Source organism: Gambusia affinis, linkage group LG06 (assembly GCF_019740435.1).
Source record: "Gambusia affinis linkage group LG06, SWU_Gaff_1.0, whole genome shotgun sequence".
NCBI classification, from domain to species: Eukaryota; Metazoa; Chordata; class Actinopteri; order Cyprinodontiformes; family Poeciliidae; genus Gambusia; species Gambusia affinis.
In genome coordinates, this window is record NC_057873.1 from 23,182,799 (window position 1) to 23,208,417 (window position 25,619).

General features: G+C 39.0%; 4 protein-coding genes and 1 long non-coding RNA gene across 7 annotated transcripts; 3 read left to right on the forward strand and 2 right to left on the reverse strand.

Moving 5' to 3' along the window:
- Positions 1-1,323: 1,323 nt before the first annotated feature.
- On the reverse strand, positions 1,324-11,129 carry LOC122832182 (caspase a-like). 3 transcript variants are annotated; one of them, XM_044118704.1, is made up of 10 exons: positions 11,062-11,129; positions 9,522-9,595; positions 9,207-9,325; positions 4,520-4,804; positions 4,228-4,316; positions 3,695-3,871; positions 3,363-3,597; positions 3,140-3,277; positions 2,946-3,055; positions 1,324-2,657 (listed from the first exon to the last, which is right to left on the reverse strand). In XM_044118704.1, exons 2-10 carry the CDS (start codon positions 9,524-9,526, stop codon positions 2,538-2,540), a joined length of 1,278 nt encoding a protein of 425 aa, XP_043974639.1. In that variant the 5' UTR covers positions 9,527-9,595; positions 11,062-11,129; the 3' UTR covers positions 1,324-2,537. The 3 variants fall into 3 exon arrangements, with proteins under 3 accessions (XP_043974639.1, XP_043974640.1, XP_043974641.1); XM_044118705.1 differs by lacking the exon at positions 11,062-11,129 and having other exon boundaries at positions 1,344-2,657; positions 9,522-9,612; XM_044118706.1 differs by lacking the exons at positions 9,207-9,325; positions 9,522-9,595; positions 11,062-11,129 and adding an exon at positions 5,583-6,053 and having other exon boundaries at positions 1,344-2,657.
- Positions 4,508-6,138, forward strand: LOC122832184. Its single transcript, XR_006370806.1, has 2 exons — positions 4,508-4,586; positions 6,062-6,138. It is a non-coding gene; the product is annotated as an uncharacterized LOC122832184 (long non-coding RNA).
- rabgef1l (RAB guanine nucleotide exchange factor (GEF) 1, like) lies at positions 8,596-15,804 on the forward strand. The gene is made up of 9 exons (XM_044118702.1): positions 8,596-8,734; positions 9,266-9,451; positions 9,595-9,767; positions 11,093-11,271; positions 12,309-12,390; positions 12,503-12,635; positions 12,714-12,805; positions 12,886-13,142; positions 13,483-15,804. Exons 2-9 carry the CDS (start codon positions 9,282-9,284, stop codon positions 13,921-13,923), a joined length of 1,527 nt encoding a protein of 508 aa, XP_043974637.1. The 5' UTR covers positions 8,596-8,734; positions 9,266-9,281; the 3' UTR covers positions 13,924-15,804.
- Positions 15,805-17,325: 1,521 nt separating this feature from the next.
- LOC122832143 (basement membrane-specific heparan sulfate proteoglycan core protein-like) lies at positions 17,326-20,338 on the forward strand. Its single transcript, XM_044118629.1, has 6 exons — positions 17,326-17,441; positions 17,538-17,573; positions 17,707-17,997; positions 18,625-18,897; positions 19,004-19,279; positions 19,384-20,338. Exons 1-6 carry the CDS (start codon positions 17,417-17,419, stop codon positions 19,647-19,649), a joined length of 1,167 nt encoding a protein of 388 aa, XP_043974564.1. The 5' UTR covers positions 17,326-17,416; the 3' UTR covers positions 19,650-20,338.
- Positions 20,339-22,247: 1,909 nt separating this feature from the next.
- Positions 22,248-25,400, reverse strand: otol1b (otolin 1b). Its single transcript, XM_044118630.1, has 4 exons — positions 24,974-25,400; positions 24,473-24,562; positions 23,519-23,590; positions 22,248-23,444 (listed from the first exon to the last, which is right to left on the reverse strand). The coding sequence occupies exons 1-4, from the start codon at positions 25,398-25,400 to the stop codon at positions 22,546-22,548; spliced, it is 1,488 nt and encodes a 495-aa protein (XP_043974565.1). The 3' UTR covers positions 22,248-22,545.
- Between the last annotated feature and the right edge of the window lie 219 nt (positions 25,401-25,619).

Sequence of the window (25,619 nt, forward strand, 5' to 3'; positions counted from 1 at the left end):
TGATCAGTTGTGCGGCATAATTGAATACTGTAAGACTTTCTTACGGTGGCCGCCGTACTTTCTGATTTAAAATAAGGTTATGTAAGGTTTTTCCATGAATGTTAATATCTCGTTGTGAAATATATTAAGTTTTATATCTTTCTTTAGGATACAAAGGCACCACAAACCTATGATATAAACAGAAACCTAACGTAAGTAGGAAAGAATTATAAATACTGTACATCCAAACTATATTTCTGAGTTATTATCGCGGCGTAATAAGTCATCTGACAGTTTTGATTGTGTCGCTGTTGTGTTGGTTGCCTGAATGGTTTAAAGAGCTGCTTTTATGTTCAGTTCCATCTCAACCTTAACAGACATAAATATGCGGTGAATGAATCGATTTTCAATCAGTTTTTTGCACCAAAGACTTCATAATAATAAACACGTTTTCACTTAGGCTCTGTAAGAGCCATATGAATGAAATAAGTAATTATTGATATGATAGGAGCACGCGACTTTGACACTTAGGTGGTGGGTGTGCCGATGTGGGAGTGACGTCATCAAGTATGAATGGGAAGGTTACTGGCCTGCTGGTTTGTGTGTATGAGGAAACGGTGAGCGGGTTGGTCAGTCCTTGCAAAGTTTGGAGCATAATAATCAAAATGGAATAAATTGATAAATGTGACAAAACAAAGAAGTGGTTTGGAGCTAATTGATACACGGACAGATGAGATTCCCCGAGTTAACCCAATACGGCCCTTTACCATAATTAGTTTGTCGTGTTTTTAATAATAAAACGTGTTTATTATTATGAAGTCTTTGGTGCAAAAAACTGATTGAAAATCGATTCATTCACCGCATATTTATGTCTGTTAAGGTTGAGATGGAACTGAACATAAAAGCAGCTCTTTAAAGCATTCAGGCAACCAACACAACAGCGACACAATCAAAACTGTCAGATGACTTATTATGCCGCGATAATAACTCAGAAATATAGTTTGGATGTACAGTATTTATAATTCTTTCCTACTTACGTTAGGTTTCTGTTTATATCATAGGTTTGTGGTGCCTTTGTATTCTAAAGAAAGATATAAAACTTAATATATTTCACAACGAGATATTAACATTCATGGAAAAACCTTACATAACCTTATATTAAATCAGAAAGTACGGCGGCCACCAAGAAAGTCTTACAGTATTCAATTATGCCGCACAACTGATCAGTACAGTTTTGCGAGGGAACGCAAAAGGTTTTGCGAGGGAACGCAAAAGAAAAAAAATTCCCCATGTCCCCTAGGGGGCTCCGTAACAACCCACCATAAAAGACAAATTAAAAAATTATTTATATGTATCAAATCAAATAAAATTTTATTTGTACAGCACATTTCAGCAGCAAGGCATTTCAAAGTGCTTTACATAATAAACACAAAAATAACAAAGTCATGCAACAGAATCAACAATCAGAACATTACATTAAGTGCCATCATTAAATTGGTGATTGATTATGTTTCAAACGATATTCTAAACAGGTGGGATTTTAGTCGAGATTTAAAGGAAGTGGTATTGTATTTATATATTTGGGTCAAAGATGTCTTTAGTAAATACATAATATATTGACTTCTATCAGAAAGTGGTGGAATCTTTATATGATACAGATTCTCTAAATTTGAAATAAAGAAATCTCCACATTTTCACTGGTGCTGTAGCGCCCCCAGGAGAGGTCATGGAAAATGTCAGGTTATTTCCTTTTCATTGAAGATAATATTCTTTAATATTCCTGTGTTATTTTAACTTGAAAAACACAACTAATTAAAAAAAAAGGATAAAACAAATAATTTATATTGGATTAAAAGAAATCCCATCTCGTGACAGAAAATGAACTTATATGCCTATTTCCACTTCTGAAAGGAGCACATAATGTGAAAAAGGATCAATTCTACTACCCAAATTTCCAAGGATAAACTCAACAGCTCAAGGAGAAATTGTGGATAAAACTGGAATGATTACATCACCAGACTGGCAGCATTTCAGATATTGAAAACAACAAACTAATGAACAATTATCGACATCGACTTATATGAAATGCTTCTATCATTATACATTTTTCAGCCACGTCGTCCAGCCCTGAATGTACTGTAATTAAAAACCAGAATGCCACATATTCTGGTTTTTAATTCTGTTGTATATGTGCTTGCTTCTGTGTGTGTTGAGAACTGTAAGAACAAATTATCCTGCATAGCACCCTTAGAAAAATGCTTAGCTCCGTCCTTAGCACCTGCAGCAAAACATCTCTGGAGTCGCCACTGGCATAACTCAACATCCACTATGATTATTACACAGAATCATAAACCCTTTGGTCTTTCTGCTCTAGATTAACAGGAGAACAATTTCATATTCGCTAATTAATTGATTGGCTAGTTGCTCCAACTAGCCGGTATGAGCAACTAGCTCAAATATAAAATACAAAAAAATGATTTTTTTTTTTTTTACTTTTAGTGCAAAACAAGAAGTACAAAAAGTACTAAGTGCTTCAAATCACACTAAGACGTGTGACATCAGTGATTGTTGTGCAGGAGGCCTTGAAAGAGGTAGAAGTCCTTTGTCAGGGTGCATCTGTCAATTGTTGGCATCTGGAGTTTCTCACGGCTCATAAACTCTTCAACATGCTGCAGGACCTGTGGAGTTGAAATGGTGTAAACAGTTAGTAAAAGTTTCATGAACCAATCAGCATCATCATTATTACTGATTATGTACACTGTCTATGCTTCATTCTGTAAAATATTTAAAATAAATAATTTAATTTGAGTATTTTCAAGATCTGAATAAGTTCTACATTCTCATCCATCCATCCATCCATCCATCCATCCATCCATCCATCCATCCATCCATCCATCCATCCATCCATCCATTAAATATTTGAAGCCTAATCTTCACCGCGAAGAGAACTCATGGCTTTTTTATACCTTCCTGAAAAGCTCATAAATGTGTTTCTTGTACGACTCTGGGGTGAAAACCTTCACAATGTATTGGATGAGGAGAGACCCATAATCTGGTTGTCTGTACGACACGGTGTCTGTAGAAAGATGAGCAGGGATTAAAAAGTAATGAAGTTACATCCATTACAATAAATTCATCTAAAGTCTCACTTTAAACCCACCAGGTGTGCAGGAAAGAAGAGAAATGAAGTTTTTTTCTTTGTGAACAAATTGAAGCTTGTCTGCTTCCAGATCCTCAGATTGTAGAACATGATCCGCTGTGTTTGGACCGTCGTTAACCAGAACGCTTCCTCCTTGTTCTGAAGCATATAAAAGTCAAACAGGTGAGACCATTATATCAACTCACAGTGAACTTTAGTATCTGCAGCAGCAGATCTGAATCACCTCCTCTGCAGGCCTGTATGATGATGACCTTTGGTTTGTCTCTTAGCTCTGGACAGCTCTTGGAGCCCAAGTGTTTGAAAATGTTGTTGATTGGAAATTCATCTGGTTGGTCTTTTTTCCAATCAACCCCAAGAATTTTCCCCAGCTTCCCATGAGACATGAGAACCACAAACACGCTGTCAGTGTGTTTTAGTTTGGGATGTTTAGTGAAGTCAATTAAAGCCTCATCAATCGCCTGGAAGAAGACAGAAAATCATGTCACCAGTTATTAAATTAATTAATCAGTCAGATGATAATATGTTTCATTTAATCTCTCATCTAGAATAAAATACCTTTCCAGTGAGGTTTGTGTATTTCACCACCTCATATCCCAGATTAGAAAGCAGTTTCTCCATGTTCTCCTCGTCTTTCTCTGCTCCCCTTCTGTTCATTGATTTCTCAGAAAACTTGATATTAGTGATCAGCAGAGCAACACGGTTCCTAAAGGAAGTTTGTGTCACAGGATAGACCTGAGAGACGAATAAGAAAGAGGTAAAGAAACAAAAAATTAACGTTGATTTAAAAAAACAACATTTTGCTGTAGCCATATGCAAAGGACATGTAAAGTTAAGGTTGGTAATTATCATGTCATGTTTACATTATTCAAAATTAGTTTCACTTGGTCAACAGCACAGTGAGAAAAATATTAACAAAATCAACCCCAAAATAAAATTAATATATTTCATTATATGTAAAGATATATATAAATTTGGTAATAAATCCAATATAACAAAACAAAAACACATCTCACCTTCAGGGTTTCTGTATTTACAATGTTCTTTTTTAATCAAAAGAAACGTCTCATTCAGTTCAACGTATTACTGACCTCTGGATCGTTCTCTTTGGACTTCCAGAACTCTTCCACGCTGGAGACTGAAGGAGTTGATCCACTCTGATCCACCGGGCCTGCTGCAGCTAATGATAAATAGAAATGTGTTGGTTTGAAAGAACCATTTACATTACATTTACTAGAGCACATTTATGACTGCATTATATATTATCATCACTCACTGGCACCTCTGGTTAAGAGGTGTGAAAATCTCTTTCCAATCTGAACTATCTCTTATTGCAGCAGTTTACACACATCATTTTTTAGAAAATGTGTGTATGCCTCTCACCTGGCAGAGCAGGCTGGACGTTGGAAAGACCCAACTCACAGAACAGTGTTTCATCCAAACTTTTCAGGTGAGTAATCATCTTGCTGCTGGCATCATGTCCTTTCCTCTTCACCTTGTCGATGAGACAGCGTGCTTTATCTGCTCTGCTGTCATTTTCTTCAATTATTGCATCCTTCTCCCCATCATTCAACACACCATCATGCAAAAGGCCGTCCAGGAGTTGACTTATTACTTCTTTGGACACCTTGTTCACAAAGCGAGATCTGACTCTGTCAAGTTCTTTATCTGTAATTCCAAGGATATAGAAACAAATAATGCAAAATGTTACAATAAATACAGTAAAGTTACAAAAAATAAATAGACAAGGGATGCAGTTACTGCACGTTACCACAAGCACCAATATTTTTAATGAAGGACAAAAACTAGAACGTATTATATATTTGCCACGGGGAAGCAGATTAATATGAAGTTTTATACTCTGAAAGTGTACAGGAGTGTCATTTGTGTTTCACAGTTTTGTTAGTACATAAAAATAAGAATAGTATACATTAGAGTTTGTGTTTTTAATGTAACAAATGTGAAATAGCTCTGAATACCTTTTGGAATACACAGTACTCTAAACATTTTTAATTAAACATCGAACTTGGCTGCACTTCCATAATTCAGTCTGTTTCGTTTCACAATGACTGAGTTTGTTAACGGTATTGTAAACACCCTGCTGGTGCATCGTAAGCGGTAAATAATTTTAAAAGCTTTAAATACATGCACTTTATTTATTTCTGTACCTAAAAAGTGCAGTCAAAGCGGGATAAAACAAAAAAGACTCATCGTCAAACCGAAACTATAACGCGAGTCACGAGCAACAACAACAAAAGATATAACTCAACGCTTTTGCTTCAGTTGTCTAAAATAATAAACTGTACAGATCTGAGACAATAACTAACTTCTGTCTCAATTCAAAGGGTTTTGGGTTTATTTTAACCAGTTTTGGGTTTATTCGATGCGCAGTGTGGCGAAATCTAATACAGTCATGCCTGCAAAGCTTTAAAGTTGTTTCTCTTACCTGCCATTGTTCTGTTTTTGTATCGCTGTAATTTCCCGACCTATACACGAACAACTTAAACTTGAAAACTTCCTGCTCTACTGTGGGTAAGGCGCGCTGGATGACTTCCAGCTGCAGCTGCATTCCTGACGTGCAGCCTTACATCGCTACTTCAGCAATACGAGTGTAATGTTACCGCCGGAGTATGGGGAAATGTAATGCTTATCGGTTTTTAAAATATTCCTTACAGAACAATATTGTTTTTAGAAAACTTTAATTTGACTTTATGTCTTTTTCATCCGACCAAATATTTCAAAAAACGTTGCTTTTAATATGGGTGAAGAGGATACTACAAGTTTTATCAGTTAATATTCTGCTGTTGAAACAATAAATATTGATTTCTTCCATGTATAGTTGTTGTCCCAGTTCATTATTAGTTTTGCTGATAAACAGCAGGCATATGTCGTTGTTCACATGAACTTTATGTTCTGGTTATTGAGGTTGGGTCTCGAACAACATGGGGTGGAGTTTACTCGGACAAAGTCTTCCACGAACAAAGATTTTGCAGCTATGGCAGGTAAGAAGACAGATTTTGTGGTTTAAATACAAACAACTGCAAAAGCTTCCCTCCAATTTCTATGACGATCCTCACGTGTAAACTTGATGAGTCGTCGGATTTCTGACCTGTCTTATAGTGGCTCTTGTAAAGTTTGTCTTTGCCCCATATGTAACTGGGCGATACAAGAAGCAAAAACCGACAAGAAAGTCAAGTTCAACCTAAATGAGCAGCAGCTTCAGACGAAATCAGACAAGAAATATTCATTGAGTGATAGCAAATGCGAAAACCAGTTATGTATTTTTTTTAAAAACAGACACTGTCTTCCTTCCTTTTTCTCATCGGGACGTGTTTAGTTTCACTTTTAATGTTTTTTTAAATCCACAATTTACTTCAAGTTCAGCCAGTATCCTTTTAACTTGTTTCTACTCATCAACAAAACGTTTTATTAAAGATTTAGAGGACAATGTGCATATAAATTTGAATGTTTCCTGAAAAGTTTTTAGTTATTAATTGATTTTTTTATTATTATTATTATTATTTATGAGGATTGTAAAAACTACACAGGCGGTTCTTGCATGTATGAATACAGCTCTATATTTCTGCCCCACACAAAACCAACCACAAATATTCCTGATAAAATCTATTATGCAAATAATAACAGAAATATAGAAAGTTAGTCTAGTGCTCTATTATAAAGACTAAAAGGTTAACTACAACAGTTGTAGCGTTGTCAGTGATGTGGCTTTCTCTGCTACAAGACAAAAGTTAAAATACTATTTATGAGTCGAATGAAATTGGATTTTGTGCCGGGCATCATTTCGGCAACAACAACCAATAGACAATTTCTGATATCGCTTATGCATTTCAATGCAGACTGATTGCAGTTTTGTAAACGTATCTCCTTTCTTTTAGCAGATAAACTCAAAGAGATTAGGCCCAGCTTTGTGGACAAGTCCTCCAAAGAACTAATAAATCAGCTCCTGGACGACCTGCTGGGGGACAAAGTCTTCAATGATGGGGAGAAAGACTCAATACTGGAGGAGAACAAGAGCCGCGCAGACAAGGCACGCGCTCTCATTGATTCAGTGTGTAGGAAAGGAGATCAAGCTAGCCAGAAGATGATGGTTCACTTTCAAAATAGAGATCCTACACTCTTCTCTGACCTCAGCCTATCTATCTGACCAGGTACAGTACCCAGTGAATCTAAAGTGAATTATCTTGACACACAAAAAACACATGCAGGTCAAAACAACAACAAAAAACTCAGTAACAATATCTTCTTTTTTTCCCCCCAGCTGCTGTGACTTTGGAGGAAAAATGATGTGCAGTCATTCCAGCAGCAGATGCCCTGCAGACTACCAAAAGCAATAGTCATGCACTGTTTTAAAACAATTATCACAATAATTTTCCTCTTCCTTGATGTTTTTGTTTATATATGTAAACTTTTTGAACGTTTTTCTGCCGAGTTGCAGAGTAGACTGACAAAGAAATGAAGAAGAATGATGAAGTGAGTGACTGATGAAGAAAATAAACTGTTTTGTAAAAGCATGCCATTATAACATGATGTGACTCGTTTTATTCTTTTTCAATTGCAAAGCCTGTCATCATGTTCAAGGGCAAAAATTATAACTTAGTTTAGGTTACATTGCAAGTCTCACTTGGGGCTTTGGACTCCAGAGGCACTTTGCACTGAAAGGACATGAAAAAAAAATGTTTGCAAAATGCCATGCAAAAAGAAAAAAAAAACATTCAATTTTCATACAAGATCTAGGGGGAGGAGTTTTAGGAATATGATTGAGTTGTGACTTTGAAATGCAGTTTATTTAAGTGCAAAACGAGGTCACTTCACAGACAACTCAAAACTAAGTGAACTGAAAACAGAAACCAGTGGACATTTGCCTGGGAAATAGGAAAGCTGTTGTGCCGACAAAATATAGAGCAATATTATCAAGTAAATAAAAAATATATACATTTGCTTAAACTAAAGACATATGACTCAATACCAGTCTGGTATTTTTGTTTTACATATAAAAATAACCTAAAATAATATAAATTATTTATCAACTGCTGTGACCCCAAGTCCCTTGTTTTAATTTAATCTGATTTATTTTCAGTCACACACTTTTAAGTATCATAAAACGATGTATTCTATTTTTGAACCGCTTTTTTCTTTATGCCAAATAGATGATAGTAATGTAATCTAATGGAATATCATCTAGCTTTGATGTTTGGAATGTCACTTCCGTCCTTATTACCTAAATTGTTTATTTTTTGTTGAATACAATTAGGTTAATGTGTTATTGAGGTTTGTGTTGTTTTTTATTAACAAGAAAAATACGACTTTTTTTTAGTACAATAAAATAACTTACTGTTTGCAATAGAAGTTCATAGGTTTCATTGTTTTTACTCAAATTACTTTTTGACGATCCAAAAGCTAACGGTAGGGGGAGACAAAAGTTTCCCTTTAATTTTTAAACCCACAAAGAAGAATCTGTCAGAGAAGATGGCTACAAGACGAAGCTAATTGTTTAGCCGATGTAAATCTATCTACCACCAACAGGCTGGAGACTGCGGTGACAAAATTATCAGATAACTCGTTGAGACGAATAAGACCGTATGTTTAAATACAATTCACACAAATAATATGTAAATAACATTTATGAATGTGACAGTAGTCTAGCTCAAGTAGCATTGGATAATGATTGGTAAACAGTTAATTAGCTTGTAAATTTTGCGTTTTTGAGAACGAGATGTGGTTTTCAGCTTAAGCGTCCTTCTTTAGTATTACGATGATATGTCAGAAATTGATTATAGCGTGTGTCACTAACTGACAAAGAGTATTTACCTAGTTTAAGTGCCTTCATATATTGGAGCTAATGCTAACTTAGCTGATAGCTGTTACATTCCTTTAGACAATATGTGCCTCTGACATCAGTCCTGCTGAAATGTCTTTGAGTTAGCTTGCTTAGACTTGGGCGTAATGATGGCCTGAAGAGCTCAAATGATCAAATTTGTTCAAATTCAAGCTCCCGTTGACTAAAGCGACAAAATACTTTGATGAGTAAAGTAGCAATAACAGTACTTACAGGTTAACTTTTCGGATACGTTTGCTATTTTACGTTTTTCTGTCTTTCTGGTTCCCCAGCTGTCACTGAGGAACGATGAGCCAGAGACGTGGTATCCATGTGGACCAATCTGAGCTGCTCTGCAAAAAAGGATGTGGGTTTTATGGCAACACAGCCTGGCAGGGCCTCTGCTCAAAGTGTTGGCGAGAGGAAAATCAGCGAGAAAAGCAAAGGCAAATTCAAGAGGACTGGGCTCTTGCTGAAAGGTTTGCGTTCACACTGTGTCTTTTCTGAAAATAATGAAGTCGCCAAAGTGTTGAAGATCTGTCCACTTACCTCATGAAAACGTGGCTTTTGTGCTACTGTTCATCTCGCAAGCTTTTCAGTTGTTCTGTCGTCATCTTCCCAGGCTGCAGAGAGAGGAAGAGGAAGCATATGCAAGCAGGCATCAGAGGGCACAATCACAACCTGCAATCACTCCCTTCAACAAGTTTGAAGAAAGGAAGACGAAGGAGAAGTCCAGCAAAGTCAACACAGTCACAAAGTTTTTCACTCCATCAACAAAAACACCACCCAAAAAGGGTAATCTGTCTTGAACATACACACTGGTTGGTTCTAACTTTATTTTATTTTTTTATTTTTTGTTCCTGGATGCACCTCCTGTGTAACAAAACCTTAAGCTCCACCCACAAGCCACATTGGTGGAAACACAAATAACCACTACGTAAATATTTGCTCAACGTTTGAAATCTTTATTCTTTTTCTCTTTTGTTGTGCAAACTGTTGCAGCCACTTTATGTTTAAACATATCAATCAGGTGATAAGATGCCTGTAGCTGGTCTTTTTTCCTTTTTTATTTTACAAGCACACTTAACTTTCTTCCAGGAGCTTAATATGCAGTGTGTAATGTGTATATGTACACAGTGTGTAAGAAAAATTAACCTGAAACTGGCTGTTTGGCCTGGTCTTTGAGAAATCTTTTCAAATTCTTGAATGCATTTACCTAGAAACAAGTGACAGATTTTGTTGAATTTCACTTCTCTTTGAAGCGCGAAATGTTGAAATTCATAGCCTGTTAGTTTATTTATACAGCGACATTTCACCAACAAATGACGTTTTGAGGTTCAGAAAAGTAATTTCATTGCAATCACATATACATTCCAACGAAAACCTAGTTATCAAACAGTACAGTATCCTCAATTGATTATTCAAAGTAGTTTAAAAGTTTCTATCTAAGGAAACGCAGCAGATTGCATCATTCACTTGCAGCATTCACTCCTACATGACAGTGTAGCAAGAGCAGACGATGGCTCATACTGAGCATGCATGCAAAAAGTGTCCTTTAACAGGAGGAAACATCCAGTGAAACCAGAACCTGGCTCTGCTGGCCACCTGCCACGCTCGACTGGAGGTTTGAGAAGACAGGGCAAAATGTACAAAAGAGAAGAAAAAGAAAAACAGAAGAACTGATGTAGAATTATTTTCTATAGTATTGGAAAGTAAAATCTTAATAGCAGGAGAGGGGAGAGTGTCTAATTGTTGACGGCGTTGTCTCAGCTGATGCCGCCCTTCAAGAAGGTATCGTGGCCAAACAGAACACCAGACTAGATGTGGCTTGTATGGAAAGTAAAAAACAATGAAATATGCCCTTACTGAATACTTACTTCAGCTTTTGTTTTATAAACGGAGCACAAGTAGTTATCCAACAGATGCTTGACGCCAAATTTACCTCCTCTTTTGATGTTTTTCCACCTGACATTTGCTTGTGTAGATTTATTCTTCCTTCATTTTACCCATTTTATCCCTGGATATTTATTATTGAAAGAAAGCCCTACTGACTCTTACAAAGACTGCAGCACAGTAAATACAAACGTACAAAATTATTGCCTGTTGTTGTCTTCCTCCAGATGCCGGTGCTGCTGACGCTCAGTCGACTCCGAGCTCCAGCTCCTCAGCCAGTCGCCAGTCCATTCCAGACAGTGACCGTGCAACGCAGGAGTTTATAGATTTTCTGAAGGCGGTGAAGTCTGGCAAGGAAATCTTCAAACAGTGTCGGGCTTTTACTGAGGGCATGGTGTACAAGCGGGTGAGCTTTGATCCGTCCAGACGTCATTACTCCCGTTTCAACTCGTTATGCGTTTATGGTCATGTTTATGCTCTCACTCAGACGGCTCTTAAAGAGGAGGAAGCTTTAAATTCACTGCATTCATTCATTCTGCCAGCATTCATTGAAAGTTTGCACATTTTAGCATCATATATCCTTGAATACGTCAACTTTTTGATGATACGCGATAAGTGTAAAGTAAAAGTATAACTCCTTGAACTTCTTCACATTTAGTCATTTTACAGCCACAAACTTCCTGTTTCTTTGCTGTTGTTGTTTTGTATAGTTGAGCATGAAGTAATAAATAATTAATTAGAAAATCTTTAAGACAAAACGCTTTTCAAGCTCATGTAAATTGTGACATTCAGATGTTTTCACTTCAGTTTTGATATTAAATTAAAATTCAATGAATAGTATTAAAGTCTTGCAATGTCTTTATCTGAAACTTTTACCTTGATGTAATTGCCTTTAAGAAAAACAAAAGGTTGTTTTCCGTATGCTTTGTTTTTGTGATAAACAAGCACTTTAAAAATGTTTGCAGCATTTATTGCTGAACTTCCTGCCTAAATTATTAAGATGACGTTGATCCAGGGTCGCCCCGATCAGATATTGATATTGGAAATCGGTCTGATGTCAACCAAAAAAAAAAAAAAAACGAGTATCTGATTATATCGGTCTGCATCTAAAATCTCAGATGTAATCGTGCTGATCGAAACACTATTCTGCAGCATTTAGTCCGCCCCACCATTGTTCACATCCCTCATGCCGAACCGTTGGTTAGTAATAAATGTGTCAGTTGTTTTTGTATCTGTTGTAATGTCACATAATCAAGCCTTTTCTAAGATTCCACGTGACAAAACCAGTAATGAAAGTATGTACGATTCGTGATAATATCATATCAAGTTGATATCGGTATCGATATCGACCTGAAAAAGTTGTATCGGGACATTTCTTTGTAATCAGTGTGAAATCTGAATGCGACTCAATCCAAATTCATGTATTTTTCTGTCTCTTTCCAGGACATGGGAGCCGACGAGCTGTCGGAGTGTGTGCAAGACTTCTACCAGAACCTCTCAGACCGGCTTCAGAACCAGTTCAAAGGTGCTTCATCGCTCAAACATATGTATATTCGTTTATAATAACCATAAATAGTGAAAACCGTACAGTGAGAATAGCGCTTGTGAAAAGTAATTATCGGTTTGCGGTGCAACAGGTTCGACAGAGCATGTGGAGAGAGTGATGGATGAAGTAGAGAAGTACATGATGACCCGACTTTACACCGAGGTTTTCTGCCCGGAAACCACAGACGACGAGAAGAAAGACTTGGCTGTTCAGAAGAGAATCAGGTTTGCAAACAAAAACTCCCGCGTTTAAATAAAAAAATACTGTAAATGTGACATTATTCTGTTTGTTTTCGGTTCCAGAGATTTGCACTGGGTCACCTTAGAAATGCTGTGCGTGCCGGTGGATGAAGAGATCCCGGAGGTCTCAGACAGTGTAGTCAAAGCTATTACAGGTGAGTCTCCACCTGGGGTTGTTTTTGCTTGATTGCTCAAGTTAGGTCTCTCATCTTCTAACATTTCCGCCTAATTTCAGATATAATTGAGATGGACTCAAAGCAGGTACCCAAAGACAAGCTGGCGTGCATCACCCGATGCAGCAAGCACATCTTCAACGCCATCAAAGTGAGCAAGAAGGAGGCCGCGTCGGCCGACGACTTCCTCCCGACTCTCATCTACATCGTGCTGAAGGCAAACCCTCCGCGGCTGCAGTCCAACATCCAGTACATCACCCGCTTCTGCAACCCCAGCCGACTCATGACCGGAGAGGACGGATACTACTTCACTAATCTGGTGAGGAAATGAGAAGAGGCGTGTTTAGCGACATGCAAGCCATCGTCCAAATCATTTTGCTTTGCTTATATTTAACTCAAGATTCCTGACATCAAGTCATTAGTGGTATTTTTTTTATCGGTGTATCGTAGTTCTCCTGAGCCCAACAGTGTGGTCCCTAAAGGTTTAAAATATGAAAGCAACCAGCAGGGGGAGCTGTTAGCCCACATAATGTATTCTCTACCTGCTGTTAATCCGTAATAAATTAAACATTATTTAAACAAGTCTAGGTCTAAAGAGCGTTGTTGTTGTGAAGATGATATAATTGTCATTAACATCTCTTTGGGCCTCCTCTCCACAGTGCTGCGCAGTGGCCTTCATAGAGAAACTGGATGGTCAGTCTCTGAATATGAGCTCTGAGGAGTTTGAGCTCTACATGTCGGGCCAGACGTCTCCGAACTGGCCGCGGCCCACCGCCGCCGACTCATCCGCAGGCGGCGCAGCCCATACCCAGGTCCACAGCAGCCTGGACCTGCTAACCGGGCTCGGGGAGAGGCAGGAGCGGGTCGTGGAAAAGGCTCGGCAGCTGGAGAGCGACCTGATAGACTGGACGGATGAAGTGGAGCAGAAAGTTCAGAGCGCGCTGGAGAGCTTTCCGCTCGACACCCAAAGCACCACGACGAACGCGGCCGGAGGGACGACGACGACAGCGGCGGCCGCAGCGTTGTCCGCTATCGACTCTGAAAATGTAGAGAACGAGCTGCTGCCCCCGCCGCTGCAGCCTCAAGTGTTTGCTGGTTGATAGGAAAACATCTGCTCTGCAGAAAAATCTCCTGGAGGTTCTACTCCATCTTCCCGTGTGTTCTCTTTATAGTCCGTAAGCACATGTAGCGTCTGTTGGATCTGGAGTGTTCATCCATCCGTCTGTTCCCTTAGATGCTAGAAAACATGCTGAATAGTTACCCAACTGTTAGATTTGAACTGAGTGAAAAAACAGGCTTCGCTGTAAAGGCACAACAAAATTCACTGCAAAAGAAAACAAAAATAAGATCTTACCAAGTATTTTTAGTCTGGTTTCCAGTGCAAGTATCTTAGTACACTTGAAATAAGTTGAAACTAACTTATATGGGACTTTTTTTAGCAAGATATATGGCAGATTATTTCACCTATAACATGGGAAAAATGTCTGGTTGTAAGTGAAATTATCTGCCAGTGGAACTGGAGCTTTTTCGTCAATTTTAAGGAATTGTTTACTTGAAATAAGCTCTCAAATATTCCTGACCAAAAATATTTGGTAAGACTTTGTGTTTTTGTATTGTTCTTGTTTACCTCACCACAAAACAACAAATAAGTGTCAAAATTTAACCGGAGCAGTGGAGCGCATCAGGGCAGAACTGATGTGGCTCCTTTCACTGCAAAGGAGGAAAACACTCCGCTATAAGCGCTTCCAAAAGACTTCTCCTCATCCACTACCTGCAGTACCTCAGTACTTTTTATAGCTGTTACATTTGTACAGTAGCGATAAATGGCGTGTTTGAGTCCTAAACCTTCAGCCGCGATGCAAGATGTCCTGACAAAAAAATTAACCAAACAATAGGATAGTATAGAAACCAGATAGTTCAGTTTAGAAACCAAAAAAAAATCTGAGTTATCAAACTCCTCTGTTACTAATGTTGCTCATGCCTGTGTTTCATGCTGAAGTTAGCTTCTATTTCCCAGAAATAATCAGAGAGAGAGAGAGAGAGAGCGTGTGTGAGTGTGTGTGTGTGTGTGCACAATGACTGTGCATGTGAATAAGCGTGCATGTGTGCTGCATGTTGTTCCCGACAATTTGAAGAAGAAGAAGAAGAAATCGGCACCAGTACGTCCAAATACTGTGTAGTCTGGGTTTTATGATCATCATCATCATCAGCTGGATGTTCTGATTTTATTTTTCTATAGAGTGTCAGAATATATCGATATTTCTTTGATTGGTTTAAACTTGTAATATTTACGGTGGTGAATGAGCATCACTGTAAATATTCGGCCACGTTGGACCGACGTCTCCACTAAAAAAAGTAAGTCTTAAATTAACCAGTTTATTTATTTATTACCATTTGCTCCGGCAAATATTTTTAGACCAAAACAAAAGAAATACCTTGTTTTCCTGCGAAAAACAGGACATAGCAATCACCCCTGAAGCTTTAGTTGCTTCATTGTAGTTATTATTATTATTATTTTTTTTAGTTTGATTTCGAAGCTTCTCATGCAGCGTCAAATTTCAGCTTTTATCAGCCGATACCATGTCGGACAAATAGGAAAAGAATTTCCATTTCTCTGTATTCTGGCAGACTTACAATGAAAAAAATGCAATAGGTACACATTTTACACTTGTGCTTTGTTTTTGTTTTATTGTATCGCAATGACATTTGCGTCCGAAGAGCCGTGTGCACCTGCCGTTTGAACGCCGGGTCTTGTACTGCACCGCTATGGCTTGAAAACCTTTTTAATTTTGCACTGAAAGCTGAAGTTATTGAACAAGTGTTTTAACCCATTTGTTTGATTATAGGTTTGTCATAGTTTCAGGTTGGAGAGATTAACTCGAAACTGCCTTTAATTTAAGACATAATTTATTGGGAGTGTTTTGATCTACCTACGTCTACTGGAGTGGATCGATGGTGGCTAATAAAATCGAAACTCGGTACTTGTATGTGTGTAGCTGCTGTTTTTTGTTTGTTTTTTGTTAAGATTTTTTGGCTCTATTGGCCTTTATTTGATAGTTAACTGACAGGAAAGTGGATAACGAGAGAAGGGGAAGACATGCAGCAAAGGTCGCCAGGCCGGGAATCGAACCTACGGCAGCCACATCGAGGAATAAGGCCCCCCAACTGCTGTTTTTCATGACTAACATTACCGCACTAAGATGAGTCACTCTTCCTCAGTAAAACATAAATTTTGGGATTTTCTGAATCTAAGAATGTACCAGCGTAATTTCTGCACATTGAACTGAGAAACTGATGAAATAGTAAAAATTTGCAATCCGAGTTAAGTCGAGCAAAAAAAAAACAAAAGCAAAATGACTCAAAAAGTGGCACAGATTTGAGCTGTTCTGGTACCAATAGTGCCAAATTTTACACCATCCATCCAGTACACACGTACTATACAAAACTCATACATTTCAGAAGTGACGGGACATGATATTTCACAAAATGTGCTAATTTCTTTTAACTTATACTCATAAATCACAGTTGTTTTGTCAGCAAAATTGACAAATAAAGAAACTGCTAGAGCAGAGCTAATAGTTTCATGTCCAATCTTGGGCTGAAAGTTCAGTGCTCCTCGTAGTCTTATACATGGATTTAGAAAATAGTGAGGACTCCTCTGCTGTGTCAGCCACTTCAAGCCTTCGGTATGCTGAGGTGAGTACATCTTAATTAATGAAAAGGATAGTAGAATGGAATGGAATTGAGTAATGTTGATATCAAGTATTTGCTTTGACATTTGGGCTTATTTTGTAACCATCTCTTTAAATTTTGACTTTTATTTAACATAGCCAATAAAAATTAGCTGTGTCCTAGTTTAGGTGGAGACAAGACTCTGTTAGAGTAACAGATGCGTAAAATAAACAAGTCATACTGGGTTTTATTTACATAAAACTACATCCTCATAAAATCCCAGACCAGAAGTGCAATAGAGGAACAGGGATTCTGCAAACAGAAAAGTGTTTGAGCTACATAATTCACCACCACCTGTTCATTGAAGAGTGTAAAATAAACGCTCCTTCACTCGACTTCTATTCTGATAAATGAGCTTTATTTTTTGTTTGTTTTGTTTCATTTCTTAGTTCTAGCTTGTCAGTGGGCGTTGGTCCAGTTCATCTGAAGATTCGACTACTGAGGAGTTTTGGGGGGTATTTTCAGTTCCCCTTTCCGCTGTTTTTGCCAAGTTTCCATGATTAAGTTATACCTCAGAAGAGATGGAGGAAATCCTGTGATACGGTTTATAACAGGTCAAAACAACAACAACCAAAGAAAAAAATTAAAATGCAAGTAATTTGTAGAGGGGATGAAACAACAGTTCTGCATACTGCTATTGACTAGAATTGTAGTGACTTACCCGACAAACTTTAAAGTCGAATATTTCCAAATACGTTTAATGAAAATGAAACATTTTTATATTGAATAGTATAAGACAAACAATTGATGAGACAGCACTTTTTAGGATGGAGGACATCCTGTGTGAAGATAGTTCCACTTCTCCTTTTATTAGAATAAAGCACCCTGTCTTATCAGGTCCTAACACACAAGCTGAGCACAATGGAAGCAGTAATTTCATTCCTTGGTAGGTTTTTCATTTTGATTACTTTGATGTGATTTTACATATTTGATAACATGATGCTATCTGCTCTCACTAATCCTTTATCCCGCTCTGTTTCAGTTCTTTCATTGTTACCACAGATCATAGTGTCTGAGGGTAAGTGCTTCATACAACTAGATCGTTGGGGAAAAAATATCGCTGTTTTTCAGATGATAGTTTATGAATTTATGGTAAGCAACTCTTCATGTATTTTTTTTCTGCCCTGACACATGTTTTTTTCTCTCTACAGTTCCCACTACAACCAAGTACAGGGCCATCGTGGAGATCACTTCGGGAGATTCCCGGATCTTCAGCGGGGAAAGTCTGAGCCTGAGATGCATCATCCCCGACAAGTACAAGGCCTCCTGGGATTACCTGTGGTTCAGGGGATCTGTGCAGCTTCCGCAGTTTGGCGAGATGTATCAGCTGTGGAATGCCAACGTTAAAGAAAGCGGCAAATATTCCTGCCAAGGAAAGAAAGAGACGGCTCTGGGAAGCATAAAAACACTAAGAAGTCTACCTAACGAGATCCATGTTGATGGTAAGATCTTGTGTTCAACAAGAAACAAACAAGTTTTTTTTTTTTTGGTCTTTCTTCCTCTTTCCCATATTTCCGAAACTGTCAAACGGCAAATTCTTCCTTACCCGGTCAACTTCTTCTTTAGCCCTGAGCTAGAGGTTGGCAGTGACTTAAAATTTTATCCTGGTATTTTGACAACGATAAAAGTGACAATAAGAACTATTTATAACTGCTCGGTTATTACATTTCTTGAAAAAACATTACCCATTTGTAAAGTCCCTCTTCATGCATCTTTGGACACCAGTCACATAAGAAATGTGATTTGTATCACTAAATGGCACACAGTAGCTGCACTTAATCATATTTTCAAAAGAATTGATATTTATTTATTGAACAAACTGCGGAGAAAACAGTAAAAACAACAATCGTCATAATGCGGACATTCCTGGGTTTTAATAAGGATTTATTGTGACAACAATATATCCAAATACTTAAAATACATTTATTGTGATAAATGATAAACGATGCGATAAATTCACACCCCTACACTGAACTGCAAAATAAAGCGACCTCTATCAAATACCCTCAAATAAAAGGTCATCACAGACTAAATGACTAATGGAGAACTTTTTTCTTTGTCTTTTTCAGGAGGGTTTGCCATCCTGCAAATGGCAAAACGCCGTGTCCTCATTGGAGACGCCCTGGATTTGAAATGCCGTCTCCGAGGGAGCGCTCCCGTCCATGAGACAATCTTGTACAGAGACGGGATTGAAGTGATGGTGCAGAACGGGAGCAGCTTAGATTTCCACCTCCCCCACGTCACCCTGGAGGATGAAGGAAGGTACTCATGCAGGGTGTCCTGGGACCTGAGTCGACGTACACACTCCGTGATGTCAGTTCCCACTCTGGTGAATATCTTAGGTGAGTTAAACATTTATGTTTGGCGAGATACGGGCCAGTACCAGAAATCAATCCCCAGAGATTGAACTTACAAGTGACTTTTGTTTCTTCATTTGATCTATATCAGAGGTTCTAACCAAGCCGGTGTTGGAGATTGATAAAGACAACGCCCAGCTTGAACGGAATAAAATGAAACTCGTCTGCCACGTCCAGTACAACGCCCCGGCCCCAGCCCCTCCTGTAAATTACTATTTCTACAAGAACAACAATCTGTTGGGGCCAGCAATCTCACTGAACCACATGAACGTCAGAAAGGCTGCAGGATGGTACAGCTGCAGAGCCAAGGTGCCTAAGCTGGATATGGTGAGGTGGAGCGAGCCCCAGAGCTTCGGAGAAGTCGCAGGTGCTTAAGAGTAAATCTGCTCTACTGATAATTACATTGGTGGTGAAAAAAGCACTTTGAATTTATGCTGGACTTCTAAGGTGACCTTCTCCTTGACCCTACAGGGCCACCATTGATGCCTCCCCGTCCTCATCTCAGAAGTCAGATGACATCCAGATCACCCCCACACACCTTCTCGGCTCCTGAGACTCAGCCTGCTTCCCCAAAATACTTTGCTTCGACACCGTCTTCCGATCAGCACACAGAGAGTCCCAGCCCATCCTCACCGTCGTCTGAGTCTCCGGTCTCAACCAGTCTGCCGACTTCAGGCCAGCTGCCAGGCCAAACGCAAACCCCAGAACCTCAGAGTGTGTCATGGGGACTATTTTAGAGAGTCCTGTAAAGGTGTGACCGACATGAAATTTTCACCAGGTGTTGGTAACAACCTCAGTTCTTTATTTTTAACCAGTCATAAGTTGGTCCTTGTGTGACGACTTGATAACGACACACCTTTCTATTGGCCGTCATTTTGGACTGACCCTGACAAGGGGCAGGATGGTTTTCAAATCACTGGTAGGTTTCAGCTGGTTTCTTGGCTTTCCATGACTTTTTTCCACCACCCTTTCAGTACTTTTCACATTACAACACACAACTTAATTTCTATGTATGGATTATTTGGGTTGTTATCAATACCAAATGAAAATTTCATGTCAATAGCGCCGTTAGAAATACATTTACTCTGAAAAACTGTGATCTTTTTAGTAGCTGTACCTGGAAACTCCTTTTAAACCGTACCAGAGCAATAATCTGAGGCTTTCTAACAATTATTAGCACCGCCCTGTTCTGCTATTATAGTTATACGTATAACTATAATAGTTATCATGTTTTGTGTGTTATTTTTGGTTGTTGTTTTGGATTTTAACTTGAATGTAGCCATGAGTTTCTTGAATGTTTATGACCATAGTGATGCGAATAATTCTTCGCATCAGTTTTCTCTGCGTGTCATGAAACTATCGTTCAATACAGTAAGAAAAAAACAAATATTGTATTTTGACCCAATAAAGCTTTCGATAAGCTGCATGAACAGCTGACTTTATTTTCAATTAACCTTTTTTTTTTAGCGATCCTACAGCACATCAAAAACATGTTAAATATTGGAAAACATGTGTGATTAACTTGCCAGTAGATATTACTAGAATCTTCTGCACTAGAAAAAGGTATATCAGATAACAAAAGTTTGAAGAAAACAATAGCAGATCACAGAGACATTATTTGCTTACTTAATACTCACTTTTCCTGTGACAGTCAAGATAGTTACAGTGTTGCCAGAAAGTATTTACACTCCTTTGTGTTTTCCACAGTTTATAATACAGACATATTCTGTAACTGATTAAACTGTAGTTTTCTACATAAATTGGCTCAAAATAACAGTAGAAACATGTTCAAATATTCTTCGATGTTAAGGAAATAATGTAATATATGGGGTACATCCTTGAGATGCTTTTTCAACTTGATTTGAGTTCATCCTTGGTAAAGTCATCTGAAATTGTACGCACTTGTCCAAATGTGATTTCATAGCTCACAGTGCGTATCGGAGGGGAAATCAAGCAATTACGTCAAATGAATTGTCTGTGGATCTCAGAGACTGAATCGTGTCAAAACACAGATTTTGGACGTCCCAGAAAGCGTTTTAACCAATTTCATTTGGACCTGGAAGAAGCTTGGGTCCAAAATCTTTCTGGTTCTGGCTGCAAACTCTAACTGAATCCTGAGTGAAGAAGGGCATTGGTCTAAAAGTTAATCATGAACCTTGTAGTTTTTTAGGTTTCATTTGTGGAGATGGAAACATCTAGAAAATCAACCAGTGCTAGTTCTCAAGCTACCGATCCTTTGTGGCAGTGACCGGACAGACATGTGGGCCTTTGAACTTTGTCGAAACACACCTTGGAGATTTACAGATCAAGAAAATGAATCGTCTGGCCTGATGAACCCAAATTAGAACATTTGGTCTAAACGTCAAGTATCATACCTGGAGAAAAAAAAAAACCTAACCCTAAAATAACAGTGGGCAAATATAAAAACATCTTCCGAAAACCTGAGTCTAGGATGCCCCTGAACTAAATGAACAATTCATCTGTAAAGACCACAATTACCCAAAGCATCACTAGTGAGAAAACTTCATGAGCCACCTGTTCCTGCAGCAACATCAGACAGTGGGACCCCTGAATAAAATTCAATTACATATCTCTGGAAAGACCTTAGCAATTATTATTATTATTATTATTAACAATCATTAATCTATTTTATTTGTTCTATACATTTACAAAAAAGCCGTAAAATGATCTTTTAAATTTGACAATTATGGATTGTTTTGTGTTGATTTTTTTATCATTATTATTTTTTAAGATAAAACTGTACACTAAGAGGCTTTTGAATAAATCTTTAATGAAACAAGATGTGGGGAATTTGAAGGGGTGATGATCATTTCTTCAGACACTGGACATGTCCGGTAAACATAAAGAAACAGCTAAAGACACATAAGGAAGAAGATGACAGGAGATGTTTGTGTTTGAAATGTAAACCTGATCGTGCGTTAGTATTTACCTGAGGGGGAAAAAAACAGACTTCCTTTTACAAGAAGAGAGAAATTGTTAGACCTGACATGGGGGAATTAAAAGTTTTTAAATATTTTTTAAAATCTTTCACACTACAGTGTCTTGCAAAAGTATTCATACCCTATTTTGTCATTGCCAAAATTGTTTGCCCCCAGTAACTATTAAAATCTGTCATTTATTGTTATTCCAAAGTGGGAGTTTTGTCCATGCTGCCGAAATGCATTTAATAGTTGAACTTTGAATGCTTTTGTGAGATTATATGGCTGCATGTACATTATTGGCAAGCAGTTCTTTCACATTATCTCTTTATTTTTTATAAACATTGGTTTCACCTTATATATTTATTAGTTTTTTCTTTTCTGTTGTGTTTACTTTCCTTTTCATACATTCATTTTGCATTTCCTTTCCCATATTATGACTTAAATCTTGATTTTCTGTCCGTTTTGCTGAGGGCTCCATGTTTGTCTCTCGAGGTTATGAGTGGTTGATTTAGTTAGAAATTTCTAAATGAGAGAATTTTAACCAGACGTTTGATGATAAAAACAAACTTACAGACAAATAATTCACAGTTACACAGTAGCACCTCAGTATTTGGTGTTTTCACCCATGTGGTGAGGTTGTGACAGTTCAGCAGAAGAGAGAAGTCGCCGGTGTCGCAAACAAAAAGGGGCTTCAGGGTTTGTCTGAGTACAGAAGGAACCCAGAGAAGATACTGTCATCCTCGCTGCTGGCGTAAACCCCATTCCAGTCTCTGAATGTCTCCATCCAGACCTGATCCCCAGCTGCCAGCCTCAGCACCACCAGAGTGGATGCCTGGTCGATGTCTTGGCCGTATAGGGAGTCCCGTGTCCTGACTTTCCGGAACCCGTTCACCACAAGTGTGGCTCGCAGAGGCTGGTTACGCACAGTGATGTGGAAGGAGAAGACGTAAACCCCGGGGTGGACGCATGTGAAGCTGTTGGAGCTCATATTGAAGTGGTTTTCTTCGTTGTAGAATATCTTGTCGAAGCGGATCGGGAAGCCAGAGGGAGGAAAGGATTTCTTTGGAGAGATGCCGACACTGAAGGCAGAGCGTTTCTGAAGCATTCCTGAACCTTTTGCTCCTTTTAATCCACGAAAGCCCCGCTCCCCTCTGATGCCAGGGTACCCTCTGTCCCCTTTTGGCCCGGGCATCCCTCGTATCCCTTGCGGCCCTTGAGGCCCTGACACTCCTGGCTCTCCTGGAGGTCCGGGGTGTCCTGGATCCCCTCTAATGCCGACGGGCCCAGGGGTGCCATGTTTGCCATGTAATCCTGGAATTCCCATCGCACCCTGAATGCCCGGAGCCCCGGTTTCCCCTCGGTCACCTTTAGGACCTCTCTCCCCAAATATGCCACAGTCTCCTTTATCTCCCTTTTCTCCTTTAGGACCCTGGCCCATAGCTGTTCCTGGCGGTCCAACAGGCCCTTCCGGTCCTGGTTCCCCTTTCTCACCAGCAGTTCCATTCTGGCCATGGTCTCCTTTTTTTCCTTGTTCACCTTTGACACCTTGAAATCCTACGTCACCTTTTTCCCCTTTGGGGCCAGCTTCACCTGAAAAGTGAAATCAAAATAAATCCGATGCACAAGTATTTGAGATTTAAGCAACCACCTGAATAATTGTGTACCTTTTTGTGCTGGTTTTCCTGGAATCCCTGGTGGGCCTGATGTTCCAGGGTGTCCTCTCTCACCTTTATCCCCTGAAAGATTCATTTAGATAAGTAAGGTACAAAGTCGATTGTTTTTGAATGTTACACAAACAGCATTAGACACTTAGCCTCTGGTGTCACCAATACCAAAGTTTTTGTGAACTCTCTTTATCCAAAATCTGTAAATCCAGATCAAAACCTTAAAATAAAGTGATGTCAATTGCCACTGGTGTTCCTCAAGGTTCTATCCTTGGCCCCCTTTTGTTCATCATGTGCTTCCTTCCTTTTGGCCATATCTTCTGCAAATTCAGACTGAGCTATCATCTTTCTGCAAAAGACACCCACCTTCTACCTTCTCTAAACTAAACTCTTACCACCTTTCTTGTTCCATAGCTGTTTGCGTGAGATGCTGTCCATCCAATCAGAATGAGCTTGAGCTGTTTTGCAAAGAAGAATTTTCACAAGTTTCAATCTTTCTGTATGTAAACTTGGTAGCGACATACAGTACACGCCTTCTAATTGAACTCAATTAGAAGGTGTGTCCAAACGTTTGGTCTGTACTGTACCTCAAAATACTTGCCACTGCAACTGCAGGGAAACGTGGTTCTACAAAGTATTTGTTCAGGAAGACTGGAAAGTATTCAGGTTGGAAAATTTTATTGGTTAAAGAAAATCAGTCATCCACTATTTTTCTTGGAAGCACTGTAACTTGCCTGATCTTAGCTCCTTTCCCTCTTTCAATATTCTTTGCCTTTTTTCTGTTTTAAATGTTATTTTTGTTTTGTCCCGTGCTTAATCTTTGAAGTGACCTTTTGTGCCATAGAATAGTCTTACAAATAAAATGCCCTTATATTATTTAATAAAACATATTTTATTATTTCTATCATGAAACATGTTGTTACAATAAATCTTGCTTTATTTGATTGTACGTACCTTTATCTCCTTTAAAGCCCATTGGACCGCTTATGCCAGGTGGTCCGGGAATACCCTGTGGTCCCGCAGGCCCTATATCACCAGGTAATCCTAAAAAAGAAAAAATTATTACATGAAGCTATACACACACACACACACACACACACGTGCGCTCAGCTATCTTTGCGGGGACTTTCCATTGACTTCCATTCATTTCTACACCCTAAACCTTACCCTTATCCTAACCTCAACCATTACATACCTAACCCTAACCCTAACCAAAACTCAATTCATACCTTAGTCCTAAATCTGACCCGTGACTTAAAAACAGCGTTTTCCCTTGTGGGGACCAGGCTTCAGTCCCCACAAGGAGCAGTGGGTGGGTTAGTATGTGTCAGGGAAATGGTCCCCACAAGGTATTAGAAACAAACGCACACACACACACGCCCACACACACCCAAGCACATACACAAGGGCTTTCAGGTAATATAATACCATTTACAACATCATTTAGTTTGATACCTGCTGAGCCTCTTTCTCCCTTCAAACCCCTGGGGCCCCTCTCGGGGGGACAACATTCACAGAAGTTGAAGTAGCACTCGTTGTAGTCCAGCGTGTAGTTGTTAGGACCAACACCTGTGGGCTCAGTGTTTTCACTGTAGTGCTGTGGAAGGTTGTGGTTCACGTAGGTGGTCCTCACTGCAGTGGGCTGCGGCGGAGGCGGCGGCTGTGGCTGTGGCTGAGGCTGCACAGGGTTTGGCGTCACCACTATCTTGAGAGTCTTGGGGACACTGGTAGTGACAGGGTTGTGCGGCGTGACTTGTGGAACGGGCTTCTTTGTGTACAGGTACTTTGGTTTTGCTGTAGGTTTGGTCTTACTGCAGAATACTACAGTGATTGAAGCCACAGCTACAGCCACAAGAGTCCACTGGCAGGAGATAATCCTCATTGTTGACTGGGATCTGACAATGTATCAGAAAACAACAACACAAAGATCTCAAGTCAGGCCTCAGATCTATTGTAGCACTTAGACAGCATCCCTCAGTAAGGACAGAGATTAAATAAATTTAGCTTTTATTGCATTAAGTTAATCTCAAACTTTTTTAGATCTACTTTCTATGTACTTATTTGGTGAATAAAAGCTCACATTAGAGATCAGCGCTTTCTA